Genomic DNA, 12884 nt, shown 5'->3' with positions numbered 1-12884 from the left:
AAGAGCTAATAAATCAATAATTTAATATGTTTTTTAAAATGACCCAAAACCAAGTTTAGGTGAGAAATTCAGCCTGACCCGATCTGAGCCCACTGGGTCCATGCAGATCCAGCCTGAATTTCAAGCTCTACTCTACAGCGGCATAGCATCATAGCAATACAGTTTAGAAGACAGAAAAGAGGTGAGCTTATCGCAACAGAAAAACATCATCTACAGCCAGGTTTCTTTGTTAGAATGAGCAGTGACCAGAGGAGAGAGTCATGCAGTTTGCATTATGAGCAGGTTTTCAGCATAGCAACAGCCACTCGTTGCCCCCCCCCCCGAAAAAAAGCGAATCAGAAAGTGTTGCAATACTATGCACCTTGAATTTCAACAGGGGAACATTCAAATGGTCAAATGATATTGTTCGATTTACAATACAAGTGCTATCAAGGTGCCTTTCAAAGCGCTGCCAGTCAAAATGACTAGACAAGTGATTCCACATGTTTGGAAGACCACGTAATGTTTTCCACACCCAGAGTTCAATCTAATGCAGGTTATGATTGTCACTGAGGTCATACGCGCAACACCTCTTCTCGCACCTGTTTAATCCAATAGGTGCAAGACCTTGACTCAGATGAAAAGGTGGGCAATGATGAAAGCTGTCGTATCTGCTCACTTCAAATTCCTTTCATTCCAGTGCCAAATGCGTGCAAGCTCCTAATGATGCCGACAGTGAAATGAAAGCGGCAAATCTGACTCTAGCCAGGCCATTGGGATGTGGTGTCTGGCTGCTCATTGCCTGCTTGTTTTTCACATTTGGAGGAGCCAATGTGTTCATAACACCGGTTAGCTTTCTACCCAGTTGAGGTTGTGGATAGAAACACATCTTGATTTATGAATTATCATCACCGCACAAAAGGATCAAGCAAAATTTTGGGAATTCTGTTAAGTTCCAGTTAATCATTTTGATCTAGTTTCAGAATGATTTGTGTGCAAATAAACTACATTATCCACATTTGTGTGAGATGATAGCTATCTGTAGCATAAAGTAATGGATGATGATGACATTTTTCTCCCTTTTCCGCAAACAAGTGGTTTCATTTGTAACATTAGTATGAAAGAAATCATTTGTTTTGTGTTTTCAGTTTGGAAACAGCATGGAGATGTGCAAAAATCATCACGATGATAATATGTGAGCCTTTCTTTCCTTGCAACCCTCTGACAGAGGAGAACGTGAGTTGGAAGGAAATGTGAGGCTCAGAAACGTAGGGAAGGGGAAGACAAGCCAACAACCAAAACATGAGATATTCATTGTTTCTTTTTAACAAGTTCTTTCACAGCCAGTAGTGAGTTGTACAGATTTGCCAGATATTGTGGTACATGTTGAGGGTGGAGGCGAGGGGAGGGAATAAATTGGGTTGCCAAAAAGTCCAAACTTTTTAGGGGCAAATGCACTGATGGCTGCTCTACTGATTTGACTCCGAGACGGAGCCAAAAGTAACGCTGCCTGCTCTTCCTACAGGCACGTATAGGGAAGGTGTATGAGCATTTCAAGTCACTGAAAACGGAGAAAAAAAAAAACAGAGGAAAAATGGTGTGCGAGTCTGGTGTCTGAAGCTCATGCGATGCTTTTATTTCCAATGACTGAATAGCAGATGCCAAGCAGAGTTACCGAGTGTCTCTTCTTGGCTGCGTCCAGGCCAGGCTCCCTGCCGGCATTTCGGCTGTTCCGCAGTATTAGCCCAGACTCCCTGGCCTTCTGTGTTTTCACTGGCGGGGCCGGCGGAGCCATTTTGGGAAGCGCCAAAACCTTCGAGCCGAACAACTGACTTTCTGCGGGTCCCCTAGCAGACTGATAACTATCGTCGTGTTGCTCTGTTTTAGTCTCAAACTTAGCCATGGCCTCCAGATCCGTGGCGAACGCCTGATGGAACGTGGAGACGTCGGTCCAGCTGAGGTCGGACGATCCCTCCGGAGAGCCCACCGACCAGCGGTACTCCCTTCTGAGGACCCTCGCGGACTCCTCCTGCCCTGGCCTGTCCCTCTCGTCTTTGCAGGCTATGCTCTTTGACCTCTCCGGCTTGAGAGGAACGATCCGGGTGATTTCCGACTGGTAGCTGCTGCCCGATAGCCGGTGAAAAGACCTCCTCTGAACTTTGTCCCCCATCACCCCCTCAATATCCTCTGCCCCAGAACTGCTGATTTTCCGCTCGTGTGTCCTGACCTGTCTGAGTTTTACTTCTGCCAGCTCTTTGTTGTCGATAAGGCTCTTCCCTCGCACCTGCGGGCTCATGGTGCACTCGTCCTTAACCTCCGCTAATGAATCATTTTCTACCTTGCCCGGTCCGTTCACTGAGCCTGAGTCTATATCTGCCGGCCCAACCTGACTCACTTTTCTCTTCACCTGGTCTGCTCCTTGAGTGGAGACCTCGCTGCTCTCGCCTATTGATATATCCTCTTGCTTGCTGTCTTTACACACCCTGACAGACTGATCCCTCTCTGATCCATCTTTCATCATCACCACCGGAGATGACTCGCAATGATTTCCTGCGTCAGACGTCTTTTCTGGACTGTCCTCCCAGTCCGAACCCTCATCTTCTTCCCCGGTAGAGCCGTCGCTTTCTTCCTTGTAGATGAGCTCTGCAGGCATTCCCAGGTCTAAACTCTGGGGTCTCCTCTTTTTCCTCTGTTTAGAGGTTGTATGTTCCTTTATCTGGCGTGAGCCCGGGGCCACATCGTTCTTTGCCTCAGGGTCTAAGGCTTCAGATGGTTTACCTTGAGATTTGTCTTGAAAGGAGTCTGCATTTTCAGATAATTGAACCACAAAACGACTTCTGTTCGTCGGCCAAGGCTCACAGGATTCATCTGCCTCCCTAGATGTTTTTGGTGATGGAAACTCATCAATATGGCTTTTCATTTCTTTTTTTCTATCATCCCCTACCTCAATATGTATCATCTTGGTAACATCTATCTCTTTTTCCAGCTCCTTCTTTTTCTCCCAAGAGGAATCAGACATGAATGGGGGCGAGGTGAGAGATTTGTTCTTTTCCTCTGCCTTCCAGTCATGGTCTTGTTGATAAGTGTCTTGTTTTTCAATCAATACCCACTCCTCAGAGCCCTACATGTTGGTATAGATTAAACATAGTTAGACATGCCAAGCAGAGCTACTGCAAATAATGAAACTTGAATTACAGAAGAATGTACAAAAGGTACCACAGGTACATATTCAGGTTTTGGTAAACATGCGCTTGCATTTAGGGATTAATTGTAGAATATGTGGTTGTATTTTCTTGGATATTATATCAATGGCATATGAGGGAAAGTTACAATGCACAGAATGCAGTACACAACATTTCATCAAACCACAAATGCTAAGTAGACTATATGATGAAAAAAGCATTGAGAGATGTGCAACCTCAGGTGAAGCCACCACAGTCTTCTGGATGAAACCCTCAACAGACAGGCTGTTGACAGGGTCTTTTCCCACCGCCCGGCCCACCAACTGGCCGACGAGGGGCAGAGGAGAGAGTTTAGAAGAGAAGGAAGAACAGCCATTAGCGCTCCGACTCTAAATGAGAGAGTCATTTAGGAAGATGCATAAGATACCGTTTCATGCAGCAGGGATGGAGAAAGAGAGAAAGAGAGGAAGAGAGAAAAGGGTAAAGGCAGACAGAATCAGTACTGACAGGACCTGACTGAGCTATTCAGTACAAACTTTTTAATGAAAGGACTTGAAGCTAAAGACATGAGAACTCCGGTGCTTTCCGCTTGTACCTGACAGCGACCGAATCCACATAACCAAATCAGCACATATTTGCAATGCAAACATGTTTTTTTTCTTTCTGTAACTACATCAAAGGGCTAAGTTCCACTGATTCCCTGGGAGACAGTCAAGAGCATTGAGATTTTTCAGACCTTTAACTGGTGTCAGTCAAACAGAATAATACCTTCCCATGCCTGGAATCAGACAAATGGCAGATTACATTTTCTGCCACAGAGAATGTTTGACATTCTATGGGCATAATCTGATTGTCCCAGACAGCAGATGAGAGATTGTCTGTCGACAACTTAGGCACCAGCAATGTCAGAACTATACTATCTGAAGACTACAATCTTAGTACTCTATCTTCAATAGCATAATTACAAAAAAGTGATCAAAGCTCTGGGTGCTTCTGTGATCCGGCATAAAGAAGGCACATTGCTGTTAATGCAATCAAGGGGGAAAAAAAACGATAACAGATAATTGTTTCTCAAGTGCCTTGTATTGTGTAAATCTCAAAAATATCTTGCATCTTATCTATTCAAGTTGTTTCCTCATGAGCCACTTGTCAGTCATCTTCAAGTACCTCTGAGATGCTGCCAGAATTATTCTTGTACGCCAGGGATGGATAGAATGCATTTCATTACACACACACATCTTTAAAACACATCACAGATTTGTCTGTTTGCTCCTGTGAGCCCTCTCTTACTGTAACACCTTGGCACAGGAGATAAAAGTCTTTGCACCGCCTGCAGGAGAAACATCTTCTAACCCAAACTACTTTCCCTAATCACGCTCATTCACTGTGTTGTCTACGATCAGACTGGCATCTCTTCGAATTTGAATTGAATTATTCAAAGACGATGACAAAGCACACAAAACACTTGCGAGACAAAAAGTGTTTCCAAAATATGACCCAAACACGCCTGCTTTCACCTCCGAGCAGCAGAGAGAGGGATTCAACACGACAGCGGCAAGACTGGAATATCAATGCACTTTTTTTTATGGAATATCAAACATCAGAGGTTGTTGGATTTGAGATATCAGCCAGAGTGGACCCCAAGCCCCCCCCCCCCCACCTCTCTCTCTACACACACTCATCCCCCACTCACTGCCTTCTTCTCGGGCGTGCCACTCTGGGAGGTCCCTGACAGACGCTTCTCACGGTTCATCAGCTTGCTGTTCGGCTCCCGCAAGGCTCTCTTCAGCTCATTGATGCTGGCCTGGTGCTTCAGCAAGACGTCCTGCGACTTATCCAGGAACTACAGGAGGCCGAGTGGAAAGAAGACAAAGAAACAGAGAGAGAGAGAGAGAGAGAGGGGGGTGGGGGGGGGGATATGCATTAGCAGGGGCGTCAACATAATTTTCGACTGCAGCGATCACATCGACTCGACGCAGTCAGACCACATTGCCACCTGATGATGCATGACCGAATGGGCGGTGAGATAATACTGGATGTGCACAGGAGGGGATGCCATGGGGATGAATTGGTTACACTTATGTTTTCCTGAAGACCGTTGTGGCCGCTGTCACCGCATCGCTATTCTGTGCGGCCGTCTATGGAGGGAAACGGCATTTAAGATGCTACTGAATCCCTCTGCGAACAAAAGGATAATTACATTAAGCATATGAATTATTTTCTGAGGCACAAACGCAAAATGAACACAACTGCTAATGTAGATGAGCTAATGAATATGCAACATTTATTAACTTCGCGTGGTAATCAAATTTCAGGACTTAATTATATATATTTTTTAGAGTGATAACAGTTATTATATTCCACAACAGTGAGGAACATGTACTGGTGCTTTGTAGGCTCTTTGAGAGAAAAGAGAATTTCAATTTACTCTAGTTTCTTACAGCACCCATCGAATTGCAGTGTTCCCTTTTTCAACAGAGAATCATGTATTTCGCCGGACATCTGTCAAACCAGGTCTAGTATTGTGCGCTCACGGCTGCCTGGCGCTGTTACAAATCGTTATGGCGTTCGGGAAAGCAGCGGAACGCAGGCAAAGCGCCGTCGGTAAAAAGGCTGAACTGGAGAGACAAAGGAGCGGTAGCACATATCACGGAGCACAAGGGCTGAAGACAGGGAGCTGTACCTCCTGTTTGTGCCGAGGAGTGGCCTCCCGGTCCAACTGAGAGAGCTGAGTTGGGGCAGGAGAGGGGGCGAGGAAGGACGAGGGGAGGGGGGCGAAGGGTGCGGGGTCAGTGGGTTTAGGGACGGGGTAAAATGCAGAGACAGAGAGGCAGCAGGTAAGTCAGTGAGGGAGACAGGCAGGCAGACAGGATGACCGGCTTAAAATTTCAATCATACAGCAGCGGAGCCAGAGACAGCGCTGCGCCAGCCACAAACCAACATCAAGCTGATCTACTGAAGCGGCCCAGTGATGTCACTGCCAGACAGAGAGAGTACATGCTCATCCAGCATCAGCTAGCTGAATGGTGACCGTGTCAAGTCAAATTTGACAATTTGGAAATTTAAAAAGCCATCAAAGCAAACACTTTGGCACTGACTAGATGTTGACACGATGGCCTGCACAGATGTTGAAAACCCGTGTAAATATAACGCCAAAATAAAAGTTGAGACGATGACTACCGACACCGTCATAGCTGCTCTGAAATCAGGACCTGACCAGTTCAGAGCAGTTTCTAAAGCTGTTTTAATATTAGTTTTTACTGTGCCATGTCATAATATACATAACATACACAAGTCCAAATGAGGCCTTTGCAGCTTCAGTCATGTATGTGGCGCATGGCAGCACATTTTTGCTTTTCTATGACAGTGATAATAAACCAGATTGTAATTGCCACATTTGAACAGACAAATGCCCACTACAGCGGAAGACGGTCAGAGAGAGACTGAGATACAAACAGACAGACTGACAGAGAGAAAGACAAAGGGATGGATGAACAGAGACAGACAGACAGACAGAGGTCACCAGACACCAAATACCTCCTGTTTACTGTCAGCCGGTGACCCAGCCTCCTCCTTTTGGCCAGCAAAGAGTTGAAAAGAGAGAGCGCGTTAGCGACAGAGGACTTGGGGAAAGTCGAGTTTGCATGTCTCAGCATAATGAGGCAAAGGGTTAAAAACTGTAAAGCTGTTAGTGGGATTTATGAGCAGTGTAGTGTGAGCATATAAGCCTGAGTGAATAGGAGTGAAAGGAGAAGAGTTAGTAATGCTAAATCCACCAAAGCCACCACAGCACTGCAGCCCTGCAGGATAAGCCTCAGCGGGCCCGAGGAGCTCGCGCTGCATCCATTTGCATCAGCACCCCTGCAGTCCCCACCGTGTCTCTGAGCACACTAAACTACCAGCTGACTAAAACCCCTTTCTCACACTAGCTTGACTGTAAAGACCCCCTCGAAGAGTCCTGAACACCTCCATCGAGAAATCTAGAGTACCTTGATTTCTTTCTTTTTGCTGGGGGTGATATCCCCGTCCTGCTCCTGGTCGTGCTCCGTCTCCTGGGCCCGCTCTTGGTCCTGGTCCTCCTCGTCCTGGTCCTGGTCCTGATCCTGGTCCAGACTGGGCTCCAGCTCGGTCTCTTGCTCGTCCACAGAGGGGCTGCGGAGGCGAGGCTGCTCGCTGACGCTGCGGCGGGACAGGCCGTCGTGGTTCTCGCACATGGCCGACACCGGCCGCGAGAACTCTGCTGGTGACATGGGTTGAATTATTCTCAGAGACAAGTCAGGATAAAGACAGTGGGGTTCGACTGATATGGGTTTTTAAACGCTGATATTAGCAAAAAATACAGGAAAAATTAGTATTCAGTGTTTACCCCAGACGTTTATTCTTGTCAGTGTGGAGAAGCCTCTGAAATAGCATTTACACCATCATGTAACACTAAAACTCTCCGTTAATACCCAGAAAAATGAAATTCCTTTAGGTGAGTTGGCAGCTTCTGAACGCAGCCCTGAAGCGGGCTGAGTAAAATCCTCCCACACCACACTGGAACGATTTATTTGGTTGAGGTTGTTGATGTTCAGGGTAGAAACTCCGTCATTTTGGCAGTGGATGACACTGACAAGCTGATATCTGATTTCGCTGATATATCAGCACACCGATAAATCAGTCAAACCCTATAAGACAGCATCTGACATTATGTTCCGCGTATAACGTCGTTCAAAATGGAGCCTGTGCTTTCATATACAAAACCAAACGAGATCCGGAGGCAGAAATTCACTCACGAGGCATTTTAAATGTCACACTTAAACAAGACACAGACTGTTTTTTGAATTTAAAGTTTAAACAGATCTGGTGGGCAGCAATAGCGGTGCTTACCTCCATCCAAGCTTCGAGACAGCAGGTATCTCTTGCTGGTGGAGCGCTCAAAGTGCGGAGCAGGCCGGTCTATGAGAGCGCTGGCTTGTCTGGTTTGGGCCTGTGTCCTCCCACTGTAGCGAAACTTTGAGCCCATCACCAGGAAGCCCTTGGGAGGAGGCTCTGGAGACACCAACCTGGAGACAATAAAAGATACATTCTGGTGTACTGTAATAAGCAATGGTTCTTGACCACATACCGTGCGGCAAGAAGTGACTGGTGGACTCCGTTTCTGAGACACTCAAAGTTAGCCTGGTTCCAGACTCTTGAATGGCGTCCCGCCCACTTTTCAGGTTTTTCAAGTGATTCAGAGAGTCTGGTGTTGCTCTAGGCAACGGCTTGTTCTCGCTCGGAGAAACAATCGAGCCAATCAGCACCTTTGCAAGCGCGACTACATGGTTTGAACCATTCGTGCAACGGTTTTTCATTGGTGTTTCAGCAGGATAGATTTGTTGAAATCACCCCCTTAACCAACATATTGTATTTGCAAAAACAATATTTTTGCCAAATTGACCCACATTCTTGGTAAAGTTGGTAAATTCGCTGGCGTCTGGATACGTCAGTCACTAGTGACTGGCTAGGGGACAAATAAAACCAAACTTTTGAGTGTGTATTTTTAAACAAAAAAGGTGATCTTTGCACTACTGTATGCGCCAGGTGCGTCGGAGGAGCAAGACAAAGTAAAATTATTGTATTTTTACTGTATATTATATCTATGTGTATATATAGATATATATATATATCTATATTTATATAGATATATATATATAGATATATAGATAGATAGATAGATAGATAGATAGATATATTGTATTCTTATTGTATATTATTATATATGTATTTTTCACATCTATCTGTTTTGTATATGCTCCCAGAAGAAGCAGGTTCTGAACAGGTGCAATTGAATTGCAGCAACATCTTGAGGCCGTTCAAGCTGGATTTGTATCAGCCATTAACATAGTATGACGATTTACTGAATGTACCTACGGCATGCTAGCAATATATTCTTGTTGTGTGGGGGAACTGTAGTCTTGCACCTACTGCACACCTGTAGCTGAATTAAACTTGTCAGAATCAGTATTCATCAGGTGATTATTAGTAATCCTGAGGGTGGCAGTTTCAGCACTAGGATTTTCACAGAAACTACATTTAGCAGCACACTGTTCAATGAACTAATGAAGCTATACACATGGAAATGGAAATGTTTTCTTTGCCTTGATAGGCATTGAACGGAAAACCATCCAACCATGAGAGCAGATCGATCCATACCTGAAGAAGGTGTGATGCTCGATGCAGACCTTCCACAGCCTCTTTGCAGCTCTGTGGTTGGGAAGCTTAAAACCGATAGTACTTTCAAACTGTTCATACTGGAGAGGAGAGGGAGAACATTGGGACACAGAAAGAAATGTGTGAGTGAAGAAAGAGGAGGGGGGGTATTTAGCAGGAGGTGCATTTATTGTGTTGTCCTCAATCCTTTCTTGGTACAAAGAATAGAGCTTAGGACAACCTGACACATTCAGAAAAATTACAGTAAACCTATTGCGTCCCGTTACTATCCACATGCACAGAGTCTATAAAGCAATCAGTCTGGTTGTCACCCCAGACCATTCTGTGAGCTGGCATAAACACTACTGCCACAATGTAGTTAAACCCATGAATGTCCGTGAATAAGTAAATGCATTTACATTACAACGCAGACTTTGCTTCCCAATAAGCCACCCACTGCCGACTGGACAGAACGGAGCAGATCAAGGCAGAGGGAGGATAACATCCAATTTTCAGACACTGGGAGCAAACAGGAGGAAGGCATTTCATGGCTCTATATTTATACTCTTTATCCCTCTATTCTGGCTGTGGCTGCAGCTGCACCAGCTCTGTTAAAGGGGCTCTTTATTTGGCTCGATCACAGGCTCACTGTGCGGCTCTGTCACTTGACTGGGTCTGGCCCAGACAGCCTGTCACACCGAGGCTCAGCATGGAGGATAAGCTGCAGCGCCGCACCGCACGACGAGGAGGGCCGGACTATAGACCCTGCCCCTGCAGAGCAGCAAAACTGGAGGTGAAAGGAGGAGGATTTTCCAGCTTTCTGCTCAGCCCAACTGACCACACATCCATTTCTGCGCTGGCTGTGCTGCCAGTTCTCAACAACACTCATAATAGACCAAATTTGAAGCCGTGGCCTAATTATCCTCAGCCATTTCACTTACCTCTCCAGGCCGGATCTTGATGTAGAAGTTGCTCCTCTTATAGGAGATCTTGAGGATCTTTGGCCAGGCAAAGCGGTTGATCCTAAGCCTATCACGGTAAATCAGCAGGCCATTGGCGCAGACACCCAGCATAATATCAATCCCTTCAGAATCCTGCGGCGGCCAAACGACAACAAAAGAGGCAGAAATTATTTGTGACCAGAATGTGGAGAAGATGAAAACACCGTATTCATCCTTGAAACCCGCCTTGCCTGTTGATTAAAATAAGAAAAGGCAACGGCTCACCTTAGCGTGATGGAGGTCCACCCCATACATGGACAGTTTCTTAGCATTCTCCAGGAAGTTAATTTCAGCCTCTGCTGGAGTCATACCCCTGCGGCAGAATAAAGATTATATCTGTAACCAACAACCACAGGCCTTCTTAAATCACAAATAATAAACCCATGATCTTACACAGCGGGAGCAGAATTATCTCGGTAATATGCTTGATATATTCCATTCTAAAATCTCCCCTTGCATCCCCTAAGCGTAATGCTTGGGCGCATGCCAAACAAACAATGCCAAATCAGAGCATGGCGAAGACCCTCTAAACTGAGTAAGTGCTGACGCATTGGCAAGGCTCCAACGGCGTGCACGGTTAATGACAGACACTACGGGTTATGCGACGGCATCCATCACCGCTGACTAATAACTCGTGGGGAATATGCAGACGCGTCAAAACAATAGCACGTGTGTGTACTTGTAGTTCCGGTGGAGCTCCATCACCCGCTCCTCCAGCTCGCGCGTCTGGTTGGGCGCGAACCGGAAGTCGCTGACGTAGTCGGAGCCGTGGTCGTCGTGGTCGTAGTCCCCCAGCTCGGCCTGGACGGCGTAGGAGCCCAGGAGGGCGTGGGTGACGAACGAGCACGGCAGCCGGCCCGACAGCATGTCGTCCCTCAGCTGCAGACACAGGTAGTATCTGTCAGGAGAGAGAGAGAGAGAGAGAGAGAGAGAGAGAGGGAGAAGGGGGGAGGAGAGGAGGGTGTTGGCAGTCAAACGGGCCTCAGCAAAGGCGAGCTCCAACAAGCATTCAGTGTAGTTAATCCATGGCAGTTAGTAGCATTCCAATTCTAATCCTCTAAAAAGGAGGGGGATTTGGACTTCTTTGACATGGGGGCAAATATGCCATATAAATTGTTACAATACTTCTATGTAAACACGTACTTCTTGGCGAATAAAAAGGCAAATCATCTGCAGAACTGACACGTGTAAGACATTTTTCATTTGATTAACTAAGAAGAGCATGAGACAGCACAGCCAGAGGAGTTGCAGCTGATTAAATTGTAAGCGCATATTTGTGAGTGTGTGTGTGTGTGTGTGTGTGTGTGTGTGGTAGAGGTGGCTTCTGCACATTTGCTTGCATACCTGGTGATATCCTCAGTGAGCTGGGAGGGATCTGGAGGGTAGAACTTGACAGCGAAGGCAAAGTGCCACGGAGAGTCTGAGGAGGGATTGCAATTACATGGAAATGTACTTTTGTGTAATGATGCCCGTATGACTGTAATAGGAAAATTGCACTGAAATGCAGAGCCGGTGATTGAATTGCGTCTACCTCATGACAGGTTTACGTGGTTCACACACAACTTTGTTTGCACAATTGATATGCCAACAAATCCAATTCTGCTTATCAAATAAACAACAGAACCCCAAATATACACAACTGAATTACGATTTGAATTATTTATTATCTCAACTAGCATGGCCCCCGAAACTCACTGCGCATCTGCTTCTTGATCTCCTTGGAGGGGTCCAACCAGTTCTGGAAGACAGAAGGGAGAATTCACACAGGGCAGGACTGGAAACATGACTAATGCACACCCTGGTGTCACATTTTGCTCTAATTGCTGACAGTGTTCCTAATGAAAGCTTCTCCATATGGTTAAATAAAGAAAGCGTGCCCTCCCCTGCTGAGCTGTTCAATGTGCGGTGTGCAGATTTAATTCAAGCATCTGCTTCTCCATTGTGTCGCTAAATGACTACCAGCCAGTTATCTATCTGAACTCATCACACCCGATCTGCGCGGCGACCTGCTACGCCACAAAGGGGCACTACTTCAGATTTTTTTTCCGTTTGTTTGGGCATCTCGTCAGCTGTGATGTGTGACATTCAACGCGCACTTGACTCTCCCTTGTGAGCACTTTTAAACCTTGCCCTTTCTGTTTAACACCGAGCTGAGGCACAGTGACACATACGGTAGGCAGCGGTGCAAACACCACCGAAATATCCTGCTGAAGCAGAAGCACTGTTACTGTGCTCAATTGTTTCTGGTGAATAAATGGTGAAAAAATCCACTTGAATCAAAGTAAAATGTACGTCATTCAAACTCCTTTCCCATGACCTTTCCCATGAAATGTGAAAAAGGGAGGGCAAAATAAAGTGCATCAGCAAAGTAAAACATGAATCAACATGCTCCATTCAACACAATTACACCCAGTTTTACGGCCATGTGACACTTGGCCAAACAAAATGGGTGTGATTCAAAATGTAGCAAAGTAAATGTAATTCGTAGTTCCACCCTTGCACATAGGCACACGCAAACGCACACACACACACACACACACAAACAAAC

The 12884-nt window shown here is 46.0% G+C and overlaps 1 protein-coding gene across 1 annotated transcript in view; it reads right to left on the bottom strand.

The window, feature by feature from the left end:
• The window catches only part of LOC139643953 (band 4.1-like protein 1), a 64992-nt gene that overhangs the window by 9368 nt on the left and 42740 nt on the right, over positions 1-12884 (bottom strand). The window contains exons 5-13 of the mRNA XM_071519277.1: positions 12032-12074; positions 11681-11756; positions 11016-11234; positions 10562-10649; positions 10277-10429; positions 9339-9436; positions 8031-8206; positions 7151-7401; positions 4855-5004 (exon numbers count right to left, since the gene is read on the bottom strand). Coding sequence (XP_071375378.1) covers positions 4855-5004; positions 7151-7401; positions 8031-8206; positions 9339-9436; positions 10277-10429; positions 10562-10649; positions 11016-11234; positions 11681-11756; positions 12032-12074 — 1254 coding nt within the window. The remainder of the gene's footprint in view (positions 1-4854; positions 5005-7150; positions 7402-8030; positions 8207-9338; positions 9437-10276; positions 10430-10561; positions 10650-11015; positions 11235-11680; positions 11757-12031; positions 12075-12884) is intronic.

This window comes from Centroberyx affinis, unplaced genomic scaffold, assembly GCF_046629955.1.
Source record: "Centroberyx affinis isolate AG114_WGS23_722 - 3 ecotype Tasmania unplaced genomic scaffold, CSIRO-AGI_Caff_v1 ptg000678l_1, whole genome shotgun sequence".
NCBI lineage: Eukaryota > Metazoa > Chordata > Actinopteri > Beryciformes > Berycidae > Centroberyx > Centroberyx affinis.
The sequence above is the reverse complement of the archived record's forward strand: the minus strand, read 5'-3'. Positions and strand labels throughout refer to the sequence as shown.